The 25,664-nt window shown below is 38.3% G+C and overlaps 1 protein-coding gene across 1 annotated transcript in view; it reads right to left on the reverse strand.

Moving 5' to 3' along the window:
* Positions 1-10,601: 10,601 nt before the first annotated feature.
* RSPO2 (R-spondin 2) overlaps positions 10,602-25,664 on the reverse strand; it is a 103,347-nt gene continuing 88,284 nt past the window's right edge. The window contains exon 5 of the mRNA XM_027717497.2: positions 10,602-12,634. Coding sequence (XP_027573298.1) covers positions 12,525-12,634 — 110 coding nt within the window. The 3' untranslated portion in view covers positions 10,602-12,524. The remainder of the gene's footprint in view (positions 12,635-25,664) is intronic.

Genomic DNA, 25,664 nt, shown 5'->3' on the forward strand with positions numbered 1-25,664 from the left:
AGAATGCTAAAGAACAGTGTTTGGGACACAGCCACATGAATCTTTAGACCCCAGCTTTGCAAAATCTGACCCACAGATCTGAGGGAGAAAGCCAAACCTGAAAATCTTCTATGATGGGAAAACCACTTTCCCTCATACATTTCCCTCTAATGACACACCTCTCTCTGACTGGTTTCCAATGCAGACTGCCAGACAGAACACCAGCTCTGTGCAAACAGGTTTCCTTGCAGAACACTGTGGCCTCAGTGCTCACCCAAGTAACTGATTCTTGAGAAGAGGATTAACACTGCAATACTCCACAGTTGTGACAAGTTACAGTAATTCCTACTTGTGGAGCCAGCAAACCTGCAGTATCACCTCATCTGCTCAAGGGGCTGCAGGAGCGCTGGTTTGCACTGGCTCTGCTGTGGCATAAGCCTCAAGTACAGCATGTTCATCCAAGATCCCCTTAAAAACCCAGGCTTATAGTTAAATGGATTTGAATTGAATCTTACTGAAGAGACACAAGGGTATCATGAGAGATCCTGCAACACAGAAGCATTTGAGAACTCAATTTTTTGTGAAGTGAAGCATCTGTTTCTATTCTAGGTCTCCATTACAGTCTGCAAAAATGTTACTAGCTACCAGTTGACACAAAATTTGAAATAGTGAAATGGAAACACTAAATGAGTTCCCTATTAAAAACAGCCTAATTAATTTTTTTTAAGTACCATTTTTACATTTCAAATCAAAGATTGAAACTCGTTTCTGCAGCACTCTCGCCAAATACATAATTTTGCACAGTGAAATACCTGGAAATATTTGCACACAACCTCAGATAAAATTTCAAGGAAGCAAAGAAACCAAAATAAATGTTAAGCTGCCAACAAACCCAACACATTTAATTTCCTTTAGTGCATCCTTATAAAGGCAGCTTTACTTTTTTTTTCCAGATTGAAAAAAATAAATTCTTGTCTCGTCTAAAGTTCAAATCTGTTCAGGACCTTTTTATTATTTCTCTAACCTGAGAGTTGTCAGCAGTTCCCTCAGCTTGGCACTGTCTCTCATGTCAAGCATCTGAGGGCACGGAGAGTTTCTAAATTAAAACTGCAGTTGTGCTCAATTCATTTGAAATATGACTAAAACATTCTGCCATGACTCTCTCTATAGTATCACGTTAGCTCAACCTGCCTTTTTCCTCCTGCTACAGACTTTTTGATATATATTCCTGTCTCTTTGATCCTAACTGAAAGACCATGCAGTGCAGGACCAATCCTGCAGCACTCCCAAGCTGGCACAGCTCCACAAGCCAGAGGTTTATGAATCACTTTTCATCTGATGAGTGCTAATTTTTCTACGTAAACTGCCTTCAGCATTTCCCACAAGGACTCAATAAATTTGAAAAATAGTTGTTGGAAATATTGCAAAATGAATACATACAGAAAGAAGAATTTTGCATGCAAAATCTGGACATGAGCACTATCAGCTCTACCAGTCTAATTCAACCTGCACAGTTCTTTGCAATGGAGTATAGAGATCTGGGGACTTTTGCTGGCATGCCAACAGACATCACAAGTTCAGTGATGAGAAAAAGAACACACAAACATAAAAAAAATCTTCACATAACCCCCTACCCCACTCTCTCCTCAGTCTCTATTTTCCTTCCTGCTGCTGTGGATTACACTAAATCCATCAAGACCCTTCCAGTGAGATGCTGAGCCACAGTCCCTAAGGTCGTGTCCCTGCCCCAGCCTTGATTGCTCATAGTCCCTCAGAGTGTACATGCACCAGTCTGAGTCGCTCACAGGATCATCAGTGTCCATACCCTCTTCAACATGGAATGTCTCCTTGCTCCAAGAGTACATCTCCAGTCCCAGAAGTTGCCACTGTCCTAAAATATTTTTGAATGCCAGCAACTGGGGGCTTCTGGGTTAAGCTGAAGTTTTGATCAGGGGTGGAGTTTCCCACTGTTGGCAACACTTGTTTCAGAGCTGGCTGGAAGCACCTGTGAACATCACACTAGTCACTACTACTTCCCTCTGAGACTTAAAACCTGCAAGTTATGCCCACTTATATGCCAACAATCAATTCAGAATAAATTAGTGTGCACTGTAAAACAAAATGGTCACATTTGACAAAGGATTGTGAAAATAGCACCGAATTGTTACCACCTCCTGTCATACTCTTATACTTCACACTACCAAATATTTCTCTCAAAAGAATCCTTTGATCTTGTAATTTATATATAAAGCAGACATTTCATTTGGGGGGTTTTATTTAAAAAGTACTTTTGCCAATTAACAGATACCAATCATACCCCAGTTCTGGTTAGCAATTTGCAATCATCTACCTTTGAATCATGTACTGAAATAAACAACTCAGGGTAGAAATAGTATTTTCGGGGTTTTGCAGTTGTTGTTGTTTTGGGTTTTTTTTCCCAAACAAAAAGGAAAAATTAAATGCCCCTGGCATTTTCTCTAAAAAGCTAAGTAACAATTATGAAGCTCACAGCCTTCTAAGCAGCAATTTGCATAACTGGCACTGAACTGGCACTGAATATGTAAGGTATTGGGTCCAAGCAAATAGCTTCCAATGCTGTTGAGTAGTTCATGTTTACACATATGCTTTCTATCTCTCCCATGATCCAGAGATCCAGGATTGGTTAAAATAATAAGCTTGGAAAAAATGTGGGGATTTTCAGAAAGTTGAGGGCTTTTACTAGTTTTTCAGTTGTTGTTGTCACCCACTAATGAAAAGCTGCCCTTGTAATTATACTTTTCCATGGAGATCAGAAAAAGGATTTTTCTCCAAGAAGGCAACAGGTTCACCTGCACACACTGAAAGGAAAGAAGTAAAGTAGAGCTCATCTACAAGGCCAGCCTTTAAAAATGAAATAGTATCTTTGTGTTCCCATTTGCGAAGAAAATATTGCCCAAATTCATCCATGTATCAAATTTTTCTTACCTAAATGTTTCATATGCTTCCCAATATGGCACATAACCTTGAATAACTCTACAGATTCATCATTCACCTGTGAGGTGTCCTCCGTTCCTCTTAAGATCTATGTCCTGTGCAACTGCCGTTTTTCAGTTCAGTGCATACAACGTATCATGTCTTTATTACTGCTGCTATTAAACAGTTGTTAAACAGGTAAGTAAAACACACATTTTTAGATGTGCTTTGCTCTGAGAGTCTGCAGTTGAATAGTATCTACCCACGGAGAAATTTACCTGACTAATAGTGCTTGTGAGCTTCCAAGAGGTTTAAGAGTAGGATTCTTGCTACCTTAAGATCATACTGTTCTTCAGCTTGGGTTGAAAAATTTGGAATGTGTTTGTTTTTGTCTTCATCTGCATCTGACTGAGTACCAATATGAATTTTCTCGAAAAAATGAGATGATATTTTACACACCAGCCAAGTCCGTATTTTTACAGATTTCTGCCTGCTCAAACTCCTGGTGATTCACTGAAGTCTCTACGGACCCTCTGGGAGCTCATAATAAACAAGACGAACAGAGTGGTGTCTGATACCTTCACCTCAGCAAGATCTACAGATTCAGCTGCAAGATCTGATGAAGCTCCTGCACCTGGACATCAGTCTCAGTTCCACTCTGAAGTGAAGCAGTACATTCATGGTAGAGTACTTGGTTTTGAGCTGCTGTAATTTATAAACTGCTAAACACAGATACATTTCCATCTATTTCAATTTAGATGAATGTGTATGGGTGTCAAGAAACATAGTTGAGGACAAAGGCTGGTGGCAATTGTTGAGGAATTAATTTAGTGCAGGTAGCTCGGTGTGCAGCTGCAGTGCGAGCAGCAGGATGAGGTCTGGGGAGCAGGAGCCTGAGCCTGAGGCAAGGGGCTATGAACTGCCGACCCTTTGGATAACAAAGGGCCCCGAGGATCTGTGGTGCCAGCTAGGGGAGCGGGCACTCAGAGACAGGGCAGGAGCCGATGACCCGCAGACTTTGCTGCTTAGACTGTACAGTTCCTTTGTTGGGGTCTCTCCTTGGAGGCACCCAGATCGAGCTGTTATTTTGTTATTTAGTTATTGCACTATGATGAAGTTATTTTAAGACTCTGGACATCTGAGACTGCTATGGGAAACCTAGCATCGAGCATCGATGACTGTGTGAGTGTGGGGTATGTAGCAGCAAAGGTGCTTCAGTCCCAGCTCAGATGGTGTAAGAATGACTGCCAGAGTGGCTCCTGGATGGTCAGACAGGGAAGTTTTTGTCTGTGGAGAAGATAGGTGGGAATTCCAATGTGTCTGGCAACCATACGTTAAAGAAGGCTTGTGAGTCAGTCCTCAGCAGTACCACCTCAACTGTAAAAACACATTTATATAATAATTAAAAATGACTGGCTGTGCACTACCCTTCATTCTGGCCATAGGCACATATAGTCCTTCACAACAATAAATACATGTAGAGGTATCATGTATTTCTTTCAGGTAGCTATTCTCCCTTACATTACAAAAGGTTTAGCATATACTTAATTGGGCTCCATATCCAGTGGATGACAAAAGTGTTGTTAATAGGTTAGGCTAGACTAAGCAAAGCTCTAACAAGTCAGGATTGTATATAATACAGTCTCACTTGGACACATATTCTTCATTTCATGTAAAGGCAACTGTATAATTTTGAGAGGTTTTAAATTACAATTTGCTGATTGTGGTGCACTTTGCACAGTTGATGCCATGTGGAAAATTTGTGGGTGTCATTTTTAAAACAATTTGGTTCTGTTTGAGATCTTTCATCAACAAAACCTTCAATGCAACTCTTTTCTTTGGTGGATGTTCAACAAAAGCATTTTTATAAACAACAAATTGCAAAAATCAGCATAAGAGGACCTTCATAGTTTGGCAGAACTGGAATAGCACATAACTATAACAGAGCAGAGGACACATGCACTTAGCTTTGAATGTAACTTATAAGTGAGAAAGAACTTCATTTAAACTGCCACCGCCACAGAGAAATTTACAGTCTCACTTTCTCCAGTTTCTCTGGACATTTCAATCTGCCTAATCAACCCACCCTTTCTGAGTTCCCAAGAACGTGGAAAGCAGACTCAGTACTGTGTACACAAAAGGCCTTGTTGCTGTTGATCAGCCTTCAGACCTCTGTGCTCTGGATCATGATCTACCCTCAAAGCATTTGAATTGTTTATAGACAGGGATTGCATAAAATTTGCTGTAGAAAAGGAAGATGACTTCTGCTTGGCAAATGCATTCCAAATGGGCCACCACTGCTAGTGGACAGTTTTTCTGCTGGAATAGTTAGGCAGGTGAAAGCAGGTTGGAAAAAACACTCCTACCAAAAGCTGGATGTGGAGAGAATGAATGGCTTGCTTATTTTAAGACTAACTCAGATGAAAAACCATATATTTCTGGAATTAGTTGTATAACCTGATATACTGAAGTGAGTCCAAAGGAGGGCCACCAAGTTGATTAGAGGGATGGTGCACCTCTCCTATGAGGAAAGGCTGAGAGAATTGGGTTTGTTCAGCCTGGAAAAGAGATGGCTTAGAGGTGACATAATTGCAGCCTTCCAGTACCTGAAGGGAGCCTATAAGGAAGAGAGAGAGGGACTTTTACAAGAGCGTGTAGTGACGGGGCAAGGGGTGAATGGCTTCAAACTGAAAGAGAGAAGGTTTAGATTAGACATTAGGAAGAGATTCTTTACTGTGAGGGTGGTGAGGCACTGGCACAAGTTGCCCAGAGAAGCTGTGGATATTCCATCCTGGGAAGTGTTCCAGGCCAGGTTGGATGAGGCTTTGAGCAACCCAGTCTAGTGGAAGGTGGCCTGGCTCATGGCGGGGGGTGGAACTAGATGATCTTTAAGGTCCCTTCCAACCCAAACCATTCTACTATTCTATGATATTGCACTGAAAAAAATCGAAACTGTCCTGCTCTGTGTTTCAAATCCTATTCCAGAATTTAAGAAATCTATCCTGGGTTTCAAGAGGGGTCTTGAATAATACCTTGGTGATACAATAGTCCAGGCTGAAATGCACACCTCATCTTCATTGTTAGCAAAGGATCCATCAGTTTTAAATGACCTTTATTTGCTCAAGAAGCCTTCGTCTATACTTTTATCTGTTAATATGCCATTTTAATAGGGAAAAGGTAATTTTGGTTTATGATAAGGTAACATGAAGTTTATGATAATTTATGACATGAAGTTCTGTGGCAGAGTTGTCTATTCAGCACAGGAATGGTAGCATTCTGCATAAAACACACCAATCTTTTTCAATTCCGGTATGGTCAAATATCACTGCTTTTCTAAGAAGTGGATTTGGAAGCTTCCCAGATGATACATCTGCCCTTTCTTTTTATATCACACCTCAAAGAATGAAGCTGACCAGGGAAATAATAGGAATTAACATACTTTTCTAAAATGCATGTGCTACCTACTCTCTCTCTCTGAATAACATCTGGATTTTCTTCAGAGTGCCTGGCTGTATAGCTTGGAAATACATGCCAAAACATCTGCAAGTCGGCTGCATATTGCAAAGCATCTGCAGCTTAGAGCTCATGGGAATCCCTTGAATCATGGCAGAGGAAGCCCCAGGGAGAGGGGAGGAAGGGGAAGAAAGTGTAGGCAAAACCCCAAAATCTTTGTGCTGCACTGTTTGCATGAAAGAGAAGTAAAACCAAAACGAGAGTTAAGAATGAAGAATTATTGCCTTGTTCAATCATCATTGCAGAACTGCAGTCACTTTTATACAGAAGAAATACAATTCTGTTCATATCACTACAGATCTTTAAAATGCTATCATTCAGCATTCATACATCTTTGTCATAACTGCATACAAAATTAAGACTGAAAAATGTTTCTTCTACATTCTTTCTTTCTGTTGCCAAGTTTATGTGAGCTATCATCTTGTCATAAACTGTCATGGTTTTAGTTCAAAGTCAAATACACCTTTAGGTGTATTTACTTGTTTGTTTGTTTGTTTTTATTGTACTTATTTATTATTTATTTTACCTTCCCTGCTAAAGTTACTGACTGTCTTTATCAAACTGTCCCAAGAGAACTGATCGGAGACTTTGATTTTGAACAATCACATTGAGCTGGGATTGAACTGATTTGAATTTATAAATTCATTATGAAGAAAAAAAATATGCAGAAACACTGGTATCTCAACTCTCTTAGTAGAGCAACAAACACTATATACCTTTACATAAAAGCCTAAAGAAGATACTCTAACAGGGTAAAACAATAGCTTAATATTCTTCATTCAATAGTGCCAACGGGCAATATTGTGTAAGGAATGAGCCATTATCTGTTGTTCATTCATATCATATGCCCTCAGCATCTGCAATTATTGGATAAGGGATGATCATTATATTTATCTATACACTTACCTATTCCTGTTTTAGATTATGGCTGTAAGAGGATGCATACTTGCTTATTCCTCTCATCATCTGTTTATATACCTTTAGTCCTTGAATTTCTCTTTAACTTTCTCTACAGAGAAAATATCTGACCACAAAATAAATTACTAGAGCCAGCCTTAGAGTTAGAAACCACATGCCCTAGCCAAGAGAAAATGCAGACTAGAAGACATTTATGGTAGAAATACTGTTCACTGCTCCTGCTGAAGCCAGGCTACAGCATAACAAGGAACGAGGCCAAAAGGAGAGTACAAAACCACGACAGGAGAAATTCCGTGGCTGCATTCCTGCCCCGGAGATTTTTCATGTACCTACTACTAGACTATAACTAAATAAAAGGCAAACAATTCTGGAGCAAAGATTAGGAGCCTCCTTGCAGTTATGGGCCTTAGTTTCTATAAATGGCAACCAAGTCCACTCAGAAAGCAAACGCAATCTCTCACTGAAGTATCTGATAAAAAAAGAGGCTTCAGGGAAAAAAACAAAACCAAATCCAAAACCAAAACCAACAAAACCCTCCTAACTCTTATCTTTCTCATAAAGCCCCCTTAAATTTTAAGGAGAAGCTAAGAAATAGTTGCAAGCCAAGATATATCTTCTAACTGCCACTGTTTGCTTTCTTGAGCTGAATTTCTATTTTGAAAAGTGACAGGGAAAAACAAAATGGCCCTATTTTCAGTGTCTGTCCATTTGTGGTCTATGAACTGTTAGTTTCAACAGCATTGCCCAGTTAAAATCATCAGGATTACATGAGTGTCACTGAAGATACATTTCAAAACGAGGCTGGGCAGCAGTTCCACAGCTGACATGACCAGAGATGTTATTACTGGCCAGTTAAGTAAGTATACAGCTTCACTGGGGTTGAAGACATATGTGGATTAGACATAAACAGAACTAATTTGCATTAAAAAAAATCAGTTGAAGTCCAGAAGAGTTAGGCAATGGGCTACAAGCTGGTTTCACTTCAGATGCTCTCTCTAGTCATACTTTTCTTATAGTGTTTCTCACTCCTCAGAGGAACTGCACTTCAAACAGTGGGCTGCCTTTCTCCTGGCTTTCCTGCAGATTACGCTGCTATACTACTTCCTAAAGAGAATGTCCTTTCCTCAGACCTGGAAAGAGCCTTCTCATTAAAGAAATGATGCCAGGTTCAGCCCAGAGCTTTCAGTAAAGAACTAAACAAACAGTCGACAGTGGTTTGTGTGTTACACTTTCAGAAGGGTACATTTTGTTCTTCTTGGTTTCAGTCCAAAATAACATCAGTCTAGAGCTTACTGGAATTCATGCTGGCTTACACCACTGGAAGTGAAAGTGAACTGGTGTCAAAAGACAAATACATTTTGTTGGTGAAGAGAGAGAGATGTGCAGTTTGAATTAAAAAAACTCATACCTTCCAGTAAGTGGTAGCATCAGCCTTCAGTAGCACTACTCACTTAAAAAGCATGGTACTTGTGTCAGTAATATACAGTTATTTTTATTCTATATTCTATTTCATCAGTATAACAAAGTTGAATCACTGAATTTGATCTTAATCTGCCTAGGAAAGATCTATCTTCTCATTTTATAAGCTTTCAATCAAGATTTTACAAATATTTTTATTTTCTTAAAAATATTGAAGAGTTAGCATGGCATCTAATTGATTTTTGGTTTGGTTTTAGCTGACTCAGATGAAAATATTTTTTTTTTCTCTAACAAAAACTCATACTGATAAATGGAGACATATCATGTAAATTCTACAAGTATTCACTCTTCTTTCATATTAAGCATATAGGTGTAAGAGAAGAACAATTTCCTTATACTGACATTTGTAATATGGAAGGTTTGCATTACCGTGATGTGGAATGCAACATTTCCCCCCCCCCCCCTCCCAGGAATAATAAAATAAACATATAACAAAAATTTCTCACTGGCAAGAACAGCTGAAGTGCAATAAAGACCAGTCAGCCACAAAATAATTGCACTAAATCTGCACCTGGGCTTGGTTTTCTTTTCTTCTTTTTTTGTTTGTTTTTTAATTTAAAGAGGCAAATATAAGTCAAACTGAGAGTAGAGAGATCCTAAATACACAGTGCAGTATGAAATTGTCTCTTCTGAGACAGGTGAATAAGATATAAAATAATGTATGCTTTTGAAAAAGCACTTTCTGCTCATCATAGCAATGCAACGCCTTTTTAAAACCAATTGACTACAGCATATATAAGTCCTTTATCCTACTGATTTGAATCTTTTGTAGTTTTAAATAGACTTCCAATAGCTAAGCATTAAACTAGGGGCATAAAAGCCTTGTGAATGCAGAAGTTCCACTGCTGTGAATCCCTCTGCTGTTTGAGAGAAACATTCAAAAAGCAGTAACAGCTCTGAAAGGGGAAAAAGGTGACATCTGTACCTAGACAGTCACTTATCAGAAAAGAACTAAGATCTTTACAAGCCTGCTTCTGATAAAATTTAAAGAAAATAAGAGGCAGAGTGGGCACAGGTTGTTTTAATGTTATCCAGCTTTAAACCTGATCTTCTTTATCAAGAAACAGTATCTGTTTGAAGATAACTTCAAGGTTAGCACTGTTTCAAGCAGAGAGATGGACTAGATGATCTCTCAAGGTCATAGATTCATTGAACCACAGAGTATCTCAAGATGGAAAAGACACATAAGGATCATTGAGTCCAACTCCCTGCTCCTCACAGGACTACCTAAAACTAAACCACATTACTAAGAGCATTGTTCAGACACTGTTTGAACTCTGACAGGCTTCATGCCATGACCACTTCCCTGAGGAGCCTGTGACCAAACACCCTCTTCAGTGAAAACCCTTTTCCTAATGTCCAAGGGACAGTCCGTTCTAACCTCAGAAGTATGATCCTAGAAAAACCCCAGTGCTATGAATACATCAACAGGGTCCACCATGCAAAGGCAGGATGTCTAGGACAACAAAGGAACTAGACACAAGGGCATCTGCTACTTAGGGATGACGTTCTTGTGTCTACACTCTCAAGGAAACTCTGAATGTGAAGGCGACTGGGACAGCAGAAATCAATGTATATCTAACACTAGGTGTTTTTTCAAACCTAAGTATCAACAAAATAGTTGTTTGGAAAACCCTCATATTTTTTTTACCCCAGAAAATCTGCATCCACACACCTTCTCCAATTCTTCTATGTGTATACAATTCCAAAGGAATACACTATTTGAATTAAAAAGGACCATAAATATTTTACTCAGAAGCTTGTGACATCATTTTATTGTATTTTGTAGCATTCTTTCCATGACATGCCTAATACAATATTTGTAACATCTATTGAAAGGCTTGTATGAGGGCATTCACTGCACTTAGAGCCAAATTTGATAACCAATAAGCAAACAGGCAACTACAGTTCCTATTGTCTTTTAATTTTTTTTTTTTTTGAAGTGAACATTTTATGTCCAAAATAGCAGCCCAGGATCAGAACAATCTTACTGTCCATAACATTATTGTGTTCTAGGTAAATATGAACATATAGTGAAAATCTCACAGTTAAGTGGAAGTCCACAAGCAGTTTATGGAACATTCATATGTCTAACTACTGCACATTTCGGTAGCAACACTTGTCATAGCTAAATACTGATACATTTGTGCTTACAGATGCTTTATTTCCTTAGTTTATTTGAAAAGCATATAGCCCATAAAACAAAAACTGGTATTTGTGGGATTTTTCTAAAGTATATGTCAAAATTAGGTTTGTGAAGGTCTGGGGTCTGTTTTGCTTTTTCATTTTTTGTGTAGGTCATATACAAGTTTTACTCCTAGAACTGAAATAATTTCTCTAATTATTCTCAGACATCTTAAATGATAGCCATTTTAGTGTGAACTTTTCCCAGCAGGTATCCAAAAATCTCCTTGAATGATAGTCCAATAATGCTAGATTACCAAATTACACATCCTGAGCCATTTTAACATCCTACACAGAAAATAGTCGCCACTCTCCATCCCCCCCACAAAAACCCAAAGCAAACACCAGCTGCAGATTAAATTTGACCTCAAGTAACTTTTTCTTTTGTTTCTCTCCTATTCAGGTATTTATTTTCTGTATCTGACTGCATCAGGACTAACTGAAATAAAACACTGCATTATATTTGAAAAAAACCAACAAACTACACATACAATCTTAGATACCAAGAACTTTACATATAATTTCTGTCCTGACACTCAAAATATCTATCATCATTGTGCCTCATCTTAAAAACATTACACTTCTGAGACAAAATACATGAGGGCTGAGAAAGGAGTACAGAATAGCATAAAAGATTTGTGGACTAGTCTGGCAAGTATACTTCAGAGCTGACACTCCATGGTGAGGGTCAGTGTAAGGTAGTTTTGTAAATGAGTCCTTTGCAAATGAGAAAAAAAATCCAGTTTGTAACTCTTGAGGAATATGAGAAGATACTTAAAACATAGTAAAAAGTAAACATTTACTGGATTAAAGTATATTACTAAAACCAACAGGACATACTTTTAAACATGTATAAAGTATTATACAGAAAGATGCATAGATGTACAGTAAATATGTTCATTTATATGTAGACAGAGTAGTATGTACACATAGAGTCTTGCTGTGCTTCTGTAAGTCTAAGCAGTGAATCCTGTGGCATGTTGTCTTAAAGCAGTTTTATTATACAACTGTTTTGATGTAGCAGGTGCTGAGAACAATGTACATTAACACTAAGTAGGTAAGTCATATTCATTTACTCTTGAAATGTACAAATATAGGAAACAAAGGCCATAAATGCAACAGTACCTACACCTCCAAGACTTCCTTTTTTTATTTATTTAAATATGCACAAGTCCGCCTAATGGTGCTACGTAGATTTCCTTCCTGGTCAACATGTTGACCAAGCACTCAGAACGTTATCTCTGATGCACTTCAGGACCACTTCCACTGATTCAACTCAGTGTGCTCCTGACCTTGAAGTCTTCAGGTCAAAAATGAAAGGAAAAAAATAAAATAAAAAAATATATAAATAAAACAAACAAGCTTGTGGGCTTTATTTTCACAAGTTATTTGCCACCAATACTGTCAAAGCAGCTGAACTGTAGTGCATCCATGGGCAGGAGCATATAGCAGCTTTTGTGCACTTTGCAAAAAAAAATATATTAAAGAAAATCAAGTCTTTACTGGCTTGTTTTATCTGTCGCTAAAAAGATGCTGTGCTGCTTCTGAGCCCTTTCCATCAAGTTCTTTTTCTTCTTTTTTTTGTCCTTTGTTTTTGCTGGCCTTCTCCCTGAAAAAAAAAAAAAAAGAAAACCAAATCATAACAATGAGTCAAGTAAGGAATACAGAAATTAGAAAAAAAGCCCAACAACAAAAGCAGCTCATTTGTACAGAAATTATCAATAGGGACTGCAAAGGTAATACTGGTTCATGAGCTTCAATCTCAGTGAAAACACAAGTTTTCAGTGTGATAAAAAAGAATCCCTGACTGTCATCACTTGTCCACAGGCACAATTTTGCTGGTATGAGTAACCATGTTGATGCAGGTTTCGTTTTTGGCAGGGCAGGTCGCACAAGCAACGTTATGCAAGTGCCTAAGGCTCAGAGCCAAATGAGTATGTAGGCTCCTAACTCACTGGAAACTGGATTTATGCCTTAGACCCTTGCGTAAATTTGCTTGAGTGAGTAATCCTATTTAAGTCATGTCCAATATATCTGTGATTTCAATGAGAAATTAGGCATTACAGTCCAAGTATTTGGTTGGATGCCATCCGACAAGCTTTGGCAGAAACATTACCACCTCTGTGAAGAACTGCTACTGTTTACGAGTACACTGTGTCTAATTCTCACAGTATATTACTGCGCAGAAACAAAAATTACACTTCATACTTCTTACTATTGGAAATTCACTGAAAAATAACCAAATTCAGGAAATCAGGATCAATTCAGGAAAAAAATTCTCAAGCTTCTTGAATGGGAAAGCTTTTCCTCTTCAGCTCTAATAATAAATCAGTGCCCTTTGGTTATCTCAGCAAAGATATCATGGACTGAAAAAATGTCAGATACAAAGGCCCTCATTGGGCAATGCATTACCTTTTAAGTATATGCTTAAATCCTATCAAGTCTAGTAGGATTTAAGGAGACGGCCAAATGCTGTCAGGTGTGAGAATGGTCTGGGTTTTCTTGGCAGTATCATATACTAAAATATGTGATCAATGGTAAAAAAATAAGGTTATTAAACTCTAGAAGTGACAACTTTGTAAACTTTCAGGAGCACCAAATGAATTTAACAAGACAGTAAAAGGAAATTCAATTAGCAGGTTACATAAAAATATGAAAATACATTTTTCATCTATATTGTCAGTACACTGCTAAACAGAACAAATGTTTGCCAATCCAGCTTTGTCTTATTTTCATATTATTTCTTAATTTAAAAGACTCAAACCAGTTACAAGAGTTTTTCTCTATTTCATAATAACACTGAATAAATCTCATTCTAAAATCATCAAAATTTATGATTCATTGAAAATATAGGCTTATATACTTCAGCTATATATGTATATATACATAATACACTGACTAGGCTACTATTCTATAGGAATTACTGGAATACTTGTATATAAAATAGGACAGGACATTAAGGTAATAAGCATAGGAGTTTAGTCCATATTAAAAATCATAAAGGTCCTTGGAGTTTACCTCTGCTTCTCATTAAAGTCTGGCATTAAGGTTACTATGGCATTTTGCCATTTTTAAATCTAGTTAATCCTACACAATAAATCCTTAGTCCGACCAAGCATTAATCAAAGCAGCTTTTAAGTTAAAACTCTTTAGTAACACTCTATCTAATGACGGGGCACACCTAATGAGGTCAGAGGCAAGGAACACTTGACACAAAGTGGCATTACAAAAAGACGATTCGAACTATAGAAGTTTTCACATATATATATATTTATACTTTTAACGGAATTCCACTAGCTGGTACATTGTAAGGCATCAGACCTTGGATGAATGTATAGTTCAACACTAACTTGCACTTTCAATATTCTAAATTTTTTAACCCACATGTTCAAAATACTTATTAAGGAAGCAGAAGATGAGGGGAAATGGAAAAGAGTGACCAATTCTGCTGGTCAATCGATTCTCACAAGACCAGAAGAATCAATCAGAGCTTTATTGGAGTTTTGCTACCCAGTTTGCTCAGTGATCTTACTTTCTGAGGTTTTCCATTATACAGACCGATTAGTAAAAGAAATATAAACTTAAGTCAGTGTCTCATCTAGTTTCTCTATGACATCCTCTAGAGATTAATTGCTTACTGTAAGTAAGTTTAAGGCAGTGAAAGATCCTATTATTTTTCCTCTAAAACACTTTGAGATACAAGGATAAAATGACTCACAACACAGCTGGTATCTCTGTCTAAGCCTTAGAAAGTAGATCCTGCAACACAAACATCAAGTCAAATTGCCAGCCCACTCCCCATATGATATCCTTAAAATAGAAATGAACTGGTCTAGATTTCAGTGATTTGACATGTCATTGTGCAACAAGCACATTATAATATTTCTGCTGCTCTGCAGCAATCGTCCCTGTACCTGCTTTTGTCCCAAGGCACACCAAAGGCAAGTTACCTTCTTTTACACGTGCCATGGAGTAGCAACCTAAGTAGAGGCAGCATCCCTGAGCCACTGATAGCTGACAATTTGTTCTCCTATGAGGAGCGCTTTGTTCGCTCATTGTATCTCAAAGTGCCCTGTTGTACAGAATAAGTTTCAATATTTTCAGGGCAATATTAAACCACACAGGATAAAATCCAGATGACTTGGTGATGTTGAGTCCCAAATTCCAAATGTCATTTAAACCAGAAAATAGAATATAAAAGGTATTTCTTGCTAACCATCAGTTCCCATACTGTTAGTAGAATGCAACAGAGATAAGAGATTAGCAAGAAAAAAGTGACTATAAAGACTAGAGAGTTCAAACAAAGTATGCTGTTGAAGTCCCCAAGCATGAGAATTTTTATTAAATGCACATTTCAATTACAGTGGTTATTTTATCAGCAGAAGCACAGTGAACAGCAGTATCTTTTAATATCTTACTACATAACTCTTTAGAGGGACACGATGCTTATGATACGTAATGTAGATCCTCTAAGAGGATCCAGGACCCAAACTCTCCCAGTTCCCTGACTGGAGGGCAGTGGAGAGAGGACAGCTGATGGTGGAGACAATCCCCCGGGCCAGGTGGCAGCTCGGTGTCATGAGTTAGGTGTTGGACAACCTCATCTGAGCTTTGTACAACCTTCCCCACACCTTGCCATGCTCACTGCTCCTTTTAAAGCAAGAGCCCTGACCCCAAGTCCTTCTCTCCATAGGAAGCAGCAGGGCTCTGCCATGCTTGGCTTTGTTGGGCAGCTGAAAAGGAGTGGATTTTTTTAGCAGCAGCAGATTAGTCCAGAACCTGCTGTTGTACACAGAAGGTAGTTTCTGACTGAAGCAAATGAGGAGGGAGAGTAAAAGGACTGCCTCTTTGGAGGGGTTTTATCACTACCAACAACAGCCTATAATGTTATTGTACAGAACAGGAAGCAACAATACAAGAGAGCTGGAGAGGAATTTTTTACAAGGGTCTATGGTGATGGGGCAAGAGGAAATGACTTTAAACTGAAAGAGTGTCGGTTTAGATTAGATATTAGGAAGAGATTCTTTACTATGAGGGTGGGAAAGCACTGGAACAGGTTGCCCAGAGAAGCTGTGGTTGCCCCATCCCTGGAAGTGTTCCAGGCCAGGTTGGATGGGGCTTTGAGCAACCCAGTCTAGTGGAAGGTGGTCCTGCCCTTGGTGGAGGGGGTGGAACTAGATGCTCTTTAAGGTCCCTTCCAACCCAAACCACTCTATGGTTCTACAAATATCTGAGATATAAAGTCTGATTCAGCCAGCCTGTAACCCCTCCTGATCAGCAGCAGTACCCAAGAGAGCAAACAGTCCAGTGCAGCTGCCTGGGATCCAAAGCCAGCACCACTCTAAGTGACATTTCATCCTTCCTAGTGGAACGATGCTTGCCTGCTTGTCATCTGGCAGAGAGCCATGCACCTTGTTTCTCCTTTCCAAGGGACAGGTCTCCAGATAAGGCCTCATCTTCAATTTTAATTTTATGACTGCAGTTTTTATTTGTTTAATGACTGGTGTTAGGAACAAGGAGAGCAAATACAAATAATTCATACAAAGGCCAGAATATCTGAGCACTGTTTCGGTTACTATATGCCTACATTTATCTCGCTTAGAAATACTGCATACTCCTTCAGGATCCACCTGGTCAATTTGGGATACACACTACCTGGTTCAGAAGGAGCCTTATCATCTGACAGTTGCAAAGGCAGCTTTCTCTGGACAGAGTTTGGGCAGCAGATTCCTAACATCCAGGGCACTCCTGATTCTCCAGAATTAAAATGAAGCAAACGTATTCACAGGGACTCCCAGCCACATTGTTTGAGATCCTTGACTCAGCCAGCCAGTTTCAGTTCAGTATCTGAATTGTGCTTGACTTGCTGTATAAGCACCGCCGTACGAACGGTGCTTCTAACAAACTCACTGTGAGTTTCAGCAGAGAAAACACAGTATACAGCCACATGGGGGCAGCAAATTTAAAACATTCAGTGAAAAGGGGAAAAAAACCCAAAGCAAAACAACTATCTGCAGTTTTATTTCACAGTGTAATACCCCCCAACATTTTCAGCAGTCTCACATACAAATCACTATATTGGAGCTAGAATGTTTAATACTCCCTTCTTTATTTAAAACATTTTTCTCTTCTATTGATGATTACTGAACAATGGGATTTACAGGTGTCTGCCTGCTTCCCTTCTCTGGATTTTCAGATGCAGAGCTTTCACTGGTAGAAGTTAAGGCACAATGGAGTCTTGGGACAACAGCAGACCCTGCTAAATACACTTTTTAATCTTTTCTTCCCTTTCATGCATTGTTTTAGGAGCTAAACACCTGTACATCATGCTCTTACAGCTGTTGCTCTACCACAGATCTCATGTATGGCAGCATTTCATCCATGTGGGAAGCTAGAAAAATTATTATTAAGTCATATCACTGAAGAATGGCAACATCAGGGAACTAATGACAGCAGTGGAAAGATGATAGAAATACTCAATGATTAACCAGTTAAAGAGATAACTCAAGAGAAAGATGGCGGATCATAGAATTATTAAAGTTAGAAAATAAAATACCTCTAAGATCATCAAGTCCAACCATCAACCTAGCACCACCACCATGTTTACCACTAAACCATGTCACAGAATCACAGAATCACTTAGGTTGGAAAAGACCTCTAAGATTGAGTCCAACCTTTGACCAATCACCACCTTGTCAACTAGACCATGGCACCAAGTGCCACATCCAGTCATTTTTTGAACACTTCCAGGGATGGTGACTCTACCACTTCCCTGGGCAGCCTGTTCCAATGCTTAACAACCCTTTCGTTAAAGAAATTCTTTCTGATGTCCAACCTGAACCTCTCCTGGCACAGCTTGAGGTTACATCCTGTCATCCTGTCACTAGTCATCTGTGAGAAAAGGCTGACCCCCACCCTGCTATAACCTCCTTTAAGTAGTTATAAAGAGTGATAAGGTCTCCCCAGAGCCTCCTTTTCTCCAGCCTACACAATCCCAGCTCCCTCAGCCACTCCTCATGTAAGCTTCTGGAGGAGCCCTCTCTAGCAGGATGTCTGTCAGGCACAGACCCACAGATGCCTTGCCATTTATTTCCCATTTGCACCACACAGCAAACTACACATAAACACTGACTGAAAAAATCCAGCAACCGAGCAAACAAAGAATTCAGTCCAGAAATTATTCCCTAGAGGTAATTTATTTCCCAGGGTTTTCAGTCAGTTAAAAATTCTGGATACTGAAACTGCCAGAGAAATGCATAAATTGTTAAGAAATCTTATAAACACACAGTCAATGGAAAAAAAATTCCTCACTTTTACAAAGGCATCCTTTTCCTAAAGTATGATTTACAAACCAACACTGACAAGTGGCCTACAGGAAGAGGACACGAAGAGCTTTAATAACTTTGCAAAATGCACATCACGGGCATCTCTACCAATGTCATCTGCTACCAAATTCACTACAGTTTTCATAACCTAGTTTGCAGTTGTGGGTTTTTTTAATACCATAACATTTAGGCTGAAATTGGCTGTGCTCAGTGTGGAGGAATGTGATTTAGAGGAAATCAACCGAAGTAAAACACCTTTTCAGATAGGGAGTGAAAGACAGTTGGTCTTGGTTGGGGACACTGGAAAAGAAGTAAGAAGGTCAAGGAGATGGGACAGAAAGCAGTTTCTCATCTTCCTGGGTGAACTTCTGATGTCATTTGAAAAAATCCTGCAAACACATATTTGCCTCTGAAGACACCAGAAGGGATGGTATGATCACACAGAGTACATCAGTGTTGCTGCCCACAACACCATTTCAAATTCACAAAGACCAGAATTTGTAAAGGTAAATTAATTAACATTTGCGAAGCATGAAACCTGGTAACAATGGACACCACAGAAAGTCATGAATTATTTCATTATTCTCTCTTCATTTGTAAGAGTTAAGTAATGTTGAGAAAATAAGGTCTTAGAACAATTACTGAATAAAAATAGGAAAAAAGAACCATACCATAATTACAGACTTCATCACAACAGACACAGATAAGAAACAAATGAAGACATTTCTTCAACTCTGAAGTGCTTGAGTTTGCAAGCTGACTGGTCTCCTTTTAAACTTTTTGGTGCAGTACTGATAGCTAATGCTACAAATGTGTATTCCCAGCCTACTGAAACTAATAATAATCTAAGAAAAAGAATTCTCTTATGCAAACACACAGTTTGATGTTTTGTGTACATTCTTGTCTATTTGATGTCAACTTGCCTGATTAAATCAGAGAAATTTCTGTCGAGTAAACCTTGTTTTTCTACACAAACCATTACAAAAGCACTCGAAGTGCAAAGCTAACCTGAGTGATGCTTTATTCAGTTCCTGACATTCAGAATCCTGATAGTTGATTTTCAACTTAATAATTTCACAACTTCGGGTAAATCACAGTCAACATTTAATATTACATACACTCAGCATTTTCCTACACCAACCATCAGCTACTGAGATGAAAGCTAATTTAAAAGATCTAAAGACCAATTCTTTAAATAAAAGAAACATCAAAATATCTCAAGTTCCTGTATCTTAATCTTGCTGGCTTTTTTGGTTTTGACACATGCATGAAGAAATTAAAGGTATTACTGTTTAGGACAAGAATAAGCAAAGTGAGCTATTCTTTTTCTCCTGAAGTACACATCTGGTTTTTTATCTGGCCTGAATACAAACTAACTAAGCAATACCAAAATCTGATGTTCTTTCCTTCTGGACAATATTGAGTGTCATGAGACATTCTCATCTGTTTAAGAAATACTGATTCCTACACAAAGAATGGAATTAACATGTCACAGCCTACTGAAAGTTCAGTGCATTTTTCCTCAACTTTAGGGCAAATTCACTGGGAGAAGTGTCACCTTACATAACTGAAATGCAGTGCATTTCCACAGTGCAGTTTTCCAGCGTAGACAGTAGATGGCAGTGAGGTATTAACTTCCAGAATTTCAGAGTATTATTTTTTGTTTGTAGAAGTACACATATTCACTAATGAATATAGAAAGTGAAGTCATAAAAATTCACACACATGTGTTCAGAGAAGAAAGCAAGAGAAAGCACACGAGGGGAAGAGGAAAACTAGCAAACTTAAGGGGAGATGGAAACTCTCATAGACCTGAATACTGAATAGTATAGATGCTTAAATTTTGGGTCCCTTTGTCATTTCAGTCACAGTTGTGTGAAAACAGATAAGTCTCCGCTGCAGTCAAAATGTTTGTCTAATGTAAATTTAGCTCTGAATCCAAACTACATGAATATCAGTTGCATGCAGAGTATTCACTACCCTTATCTTAGCCAACGTCATGTCAGATCAGATACTTCACAAGCAAAGCCAAGCAAAATGTTTCCAATAAAAGGTTTGGGTTTTTTTTTATTTTCCTTCCTTTCACAGAGCAATATAAAGCAAATTTCAAAGTAATAAAAGAATATTTTTACACTCTCAAGAGTACACATACATATGTAAATATATTTTAACTCTACAGACAACAGTTATAGCTAAGAACTAATTGGCTTGAAATTCTCTAGGTTTGACTGGACACTAATCTGACTTAAAACTCCTTCTACCCAGTATTTTAAAACAGATTATTTTTCTTCCTTTTTCCTAGTCAAATCAATTAATTTTATTTTTATCTCATCATATTGGGAAAAAAAATGAATTCTACTGAAGTAACACTTATTTATGGCACCCCCAGGGTTTAATTTCATTCTGGAAATTGCATTTTGTTCAATTAAGGATTTCTTACAGAGAGAGATGAATCTGAGAAGTTAATTTTTTTTAGAGCTGTTTTTGCTTTTGTGCAATACTATTTAGTTGTGAAGGGTTAGTCCTTTTTTAATTGCCTTTAGGGATTCTAGTCGAGAACTGAGGAATAAATTTGTTCCAGGATCTTTTTCTTTTATTTTCTTTTCCCTTTTTTTTTTTTAATGAAACAGCTCAAAAATTATTTTTATTATCACTTCTGCTTGAGTTCAAGTATTGCACAGTAAATCCTATTTAAGTTCAGAAAGAAAAGAGGCTAAATTAAACACCTGACAACAAACTAAAGTATGATCCAGCAGGAAGACTCCTACAGAATAACAATTGAAAATTAATAAGAATGTATTATTTCTAATATTATGTAAAATTATTACCTCATTCTGCTCATATAGTGTACCAGACTAACTGCTGCACCTACACTGCTCACTGATACTCATTTGGTTTAGACTTGACAAGGCCCTGAAAAAGAGTGTATTCACACTGCCTACCTAAATTTGGTCAGGTTAGTCTCTGTTTATCTGTAACTACATTGGTGTAGAGGGTGTACACTTATCCCTACTCCTCAGACACCTGATCAGACTAATGATCTAAAATAAGCTTTTAGGACTTCCCTTTACCTATACATTCCACACACTATGGCCACAGACTTCTCCAGAGTAATGCTACACCTGCATTACCTGAATTAAACAGTGTTAGAGAACACCTCCACTGTACCTCAATTGCCTGTCATGTTTTGACCTGGGGCAGTCCCTGTCCTTCCCAGAGGCAGTACAGGCCAGAGCTGCTCCCACAGGTATGTCCCTGGTTTGGGAGCGCTGAGCCGAGCAGTATAGATAGGGACCAACCTGTGCCACTCAGTGCAGTGCCAGGTAACACTCCAGCAAGTTTAGTGAACTACTGTAGAGATAGTCATGGTCTTTGATCTGTGGCCAGTCAGGATTTAAAAGATGTTCCAAGTAATATGGGTTTATCCCTAAATGTATTACAGCAGCTTTCTTGCTGGCTAACCAAGAAGTATTTTCCCAAGACTGCCTATGAGGACCTAGAAACTCATACCTGCATAACTTTCCAAAGTCCATAGATTAAATAATAAATACCTAGCTAGGAAAATTAAATAATGTATATCTCTTTTAGAATGCCTACACTTTGTATTAATACAATTGAAAACTTGCTTTATTGCTTAAAACTTAAGAGGATGCAGTGATTGCAAATGAGAATGGGAGTCAAGAGAACCTCTACCTTACTTGTCTTAGTGAGATCTCTTACATAAACATGAGAAATTAAGTATTAGTGTCATACATTGTTGAGGCTACTGATTTGTTGGAGAAATGTGTTCAATCTAAATCTGAAGACAAGAGGAGATGGAGGGTCGACCAATTCCTTGGGTAATTGTTCCAAGAGTTAATCATTCCACCACCAGAAATTTCTGTCCAATTCCCAATTTAAATTTTATTATGCAGCTATTATTTCTCATTATTCCTTTCTATCCTACATCAGACTTTTCTCTTCCTGTCCTGTAGATAAATATTTGTTCACCATCTTTCTGAGAAGTTAAACATATAGCAGATTTTGTGCACTTTAATGCTTATTTTGTAGTCCTCGTACAAATTTTTTTTGACTTGTACCTGCACAGTTTCCAACTGAACTATCTGTTCAGTTTTCCAGTATCTTCTACAAAATGTGGGTCTCAGCCTGGATGTCAGAGTTTTGAAATTGATTTGTTGCTTTTTCATTATTACCAAAGTTATACATCAAAGAATTGCATTTGAAATTTTTCTCTATATATTGTAGTGGACTCATGATTTCTTTCAGAAACACTGCTTTTTAGATGCCATTCCTCATGCTGCAGGTATACAGTCCTAGTTCTATAACTCTTTGATCTTCCAGAATAATTTTACATTTAACTTGATGAAAATCAATTGTGTTTGCTTTACAAAGCAACACGGACTTTTCTTTGGGTCTATGCTACAGTATTGTTTACCATTATTCTCAGATAATTTCTTCTTCTAAAAGATGTTTATATAATTGACTGAAACAAACAGCAATGCTTACAGAAATATCTTAAGGCCATCACCACTTTTTCCTAGACATCCACTCAGAATATGTTTTAATTTTATTTTGTGGTAAAGACAAACAAAACTCTACAGGTCTATAGAAGTCCAAATCTGAACACATTTAAATGTAATAGGTAGACCTGGGCATGATGTCTGTGATGCTTCTGTTAGCTTCGCTTCTACAGCTGCAAATATTAATCCCAAAGGAATGGGTTTCGCAAAAAGCTTTCCATGTATGAATGTACAGGCTTAGTCTCACACAAAGAAATTTTACTTTGAAAGTAACTCTGTTAGGTTAAACTTATGTGTATGACATGACAAAAACAAACAAACAAAAAAACCCCACAAAACAACCAGTGCTGGACTTAACCATATGCCTCTAACAACTTTTATATCAGAAGCTGCAATAAGCAAAATGGGATCTCTCAGGGGGTGCCATAGAGCCCAGACCTGTTATTTACCTTCACAATAGACACGTATGTCTAGGAAGAGCCATTAGAAACCTAACTACAGTGAATTTTCAGAATGAAACCAGTATTACTACAATTATAGGGAATGCCATTTTTCTGAATCCAGCTGGAGCTGCTGGGGACATTTTTGCCCAAGCTGTTCCTCAGTGCCCACCACCCAGCAACTACCAGTCTCATCTCTGCAGGCAGAAGAGGCTGTACTAACAACTGTCAATCCAAGGAAGCACAGTGTCGTGCCTGCAGGAAGGCTCAGCTACCTCCTGTGCTGCTGGAGGCCACCCGGCCAGCTGTGCAGGCTGGATGATGAGCACACACATGGTCCTTCCTCCAGCACAGCTGCAGGAGCACCTACAGCTGGGCAGTGCTGGCTTCACATACAACAGCCATGCAGAACTCAACAAAGGCTTATCTGAAAATTATCTCACTAAACTGAAATAAGCCTGTGACAATAAATTTATCCACATAAGCTATTTCAGATGGTTAAATATGCTAAATAGTAACTATGCATTTCAGGCCTGAGTGCAACAGTGTTTAAACACATTTTATTTTAAACCATGTATTTCTTGCATTTAGCACTGACCTGAAGAACACAACAACAAAAAATGCTTTTCTTCCCCCTCCCAGAGGTAAGAGAGATCGATTTGCTAGGGGAATCAATGAATGATCTGAAGCATCTCTGTTATGGCAGCCCAGCACTGTAGATGCTCTCAGCATCACAGCAGGCTGTCTTCCCTTTCATATACACAGCAGCTGGATACACACTTGGATCACATGATATGAGAGGCAATATAACATGGTGTCTAATAATATATGTAGAGTGGACAAAGTAGGTTCTCTTCTTATTCTGATATACATCTGCAAGAAAGACAGCACTATAACCTCCACCAACCAACCTGTCAAAATTAAATCAAAAACTAAAGTTTTTCCTGCACGAAATGTTTTAAAATATATATCCATTGAAAATTCAACTGAAAGTTGAAGATAAATGTGTGGATACTTTCTTAAGAAGAAAAGGGAAAAGAATATGTGACAAACACAGTATGTAGCTTAAAGGCTACTTGCCATAAAAGGCTTTTCCTGACTGGAAGTTACAGTACAGATGTACTTAAAAAACAGATGTACATCAAAGACCATTGATTAGAAGCACAGAGAGAAGTAATTATCAGTTTCATTTTTTTAAAAAAAGAAATTCTTTATTCTAATACCAATAAAACCTTAGTATGTACAGAATGATTCTATGGGTTTAATTAACCATATGAAAAATATAAATACATGTGCTATTCCTGCTCCACATCATCACATTCTTATGGCTACTTCGGGTGAGCTTCTAATGTATGTGAGATCTTGCCTTCATTACTTTGTGACAGTATTAGCCAAAAGACTGAAATTGTTCAAGACCTTTTTTTTTTTGCTTAGAAATGCCAGACAATAATAATTCCTTGTGCCTCAGAGGTACTTCCGTCAGTAAATATTGAGGCTGTCAGTCATAGAGAGCCCATTCTGGAGTACACTAGCAGCACAAACCACAATCCTTGCTAAACTGATTGCCAGCTGCAAGGGCTACATCTTAGGAATAAAATGAGCAACCTGCTCTAGTGGGTGGCATCCCTGCCCACAACAGAGGGGTTGGAACTAGATGATCATTAAGGTCCCTCTCAATCCAAACCATTTTATGTTTCAATGAAAATAAACAGAGTCAGAGAACAGGTTTGAACATTGCCCTAAAACACTAGCAAGTTTCCTGTCATGTTTCTTGTGCCAACTAACGTGTCTCCCACAAGAATGGTACCCTCCTGTTTGTACATTCTTTGCAAATCAAGAGATGGTGAAATATTTACTTAAACCCTTTAGACTTCACTAACTTCAAATTTACAGCTGCTTTTCAAGCTGAACAGTTTTTGTAGTTCTGATTTAGACACATGTGTGATAAACCCCTGGACTGGAATACATGGACCTAAAAACAGACATGCAAGTTTTGGTTTAACTTAACAGGCAGCTAAACACTGCACAGTCACTCACTCCTCTTCAATGGGATGAGGGAGAGAATTGGAAAAAAGGTAAAATTCATGGGTTGTGATAAACTTTAATATGACAGGGAAGTAACAATAGCAATAATAAAAAAAAAAGAATATATTAAACAAGTGATGCACAATGCAATTGTCCAACCAGTCCTTGAGAAGCAGCTGCCAGTCCCCAGCCAATTCCTCCCAGTTTTGTTGTTCAGCACGATGCCATACTGTCTGCAATACCCCCTTGGTCAGGTGGGGCCAGCAGTCCCCGCTGTGCCCCTTCCTGGTTTCTTGTGCTCCCCAGACTCCTTGCTGGCAGAGCAGCAT

Source organism: Pipra filicauda, unplaced genomic scaffold (assembly GCF_003945595.2).
Source record: "Pipra filicauda isolate LSUMZ 115617 unplaced genomic scaffold, ASM394559v2 scaffold57_size4234018_pilon, whole genome shotgun sequence".
NCBI classification, from domain to species: domain Eukaryota; kingdom Metazoa; phylum Chordata; class Aves; order Passeriformes; family Pipridae; genus Pipra; species Pipra filicauda.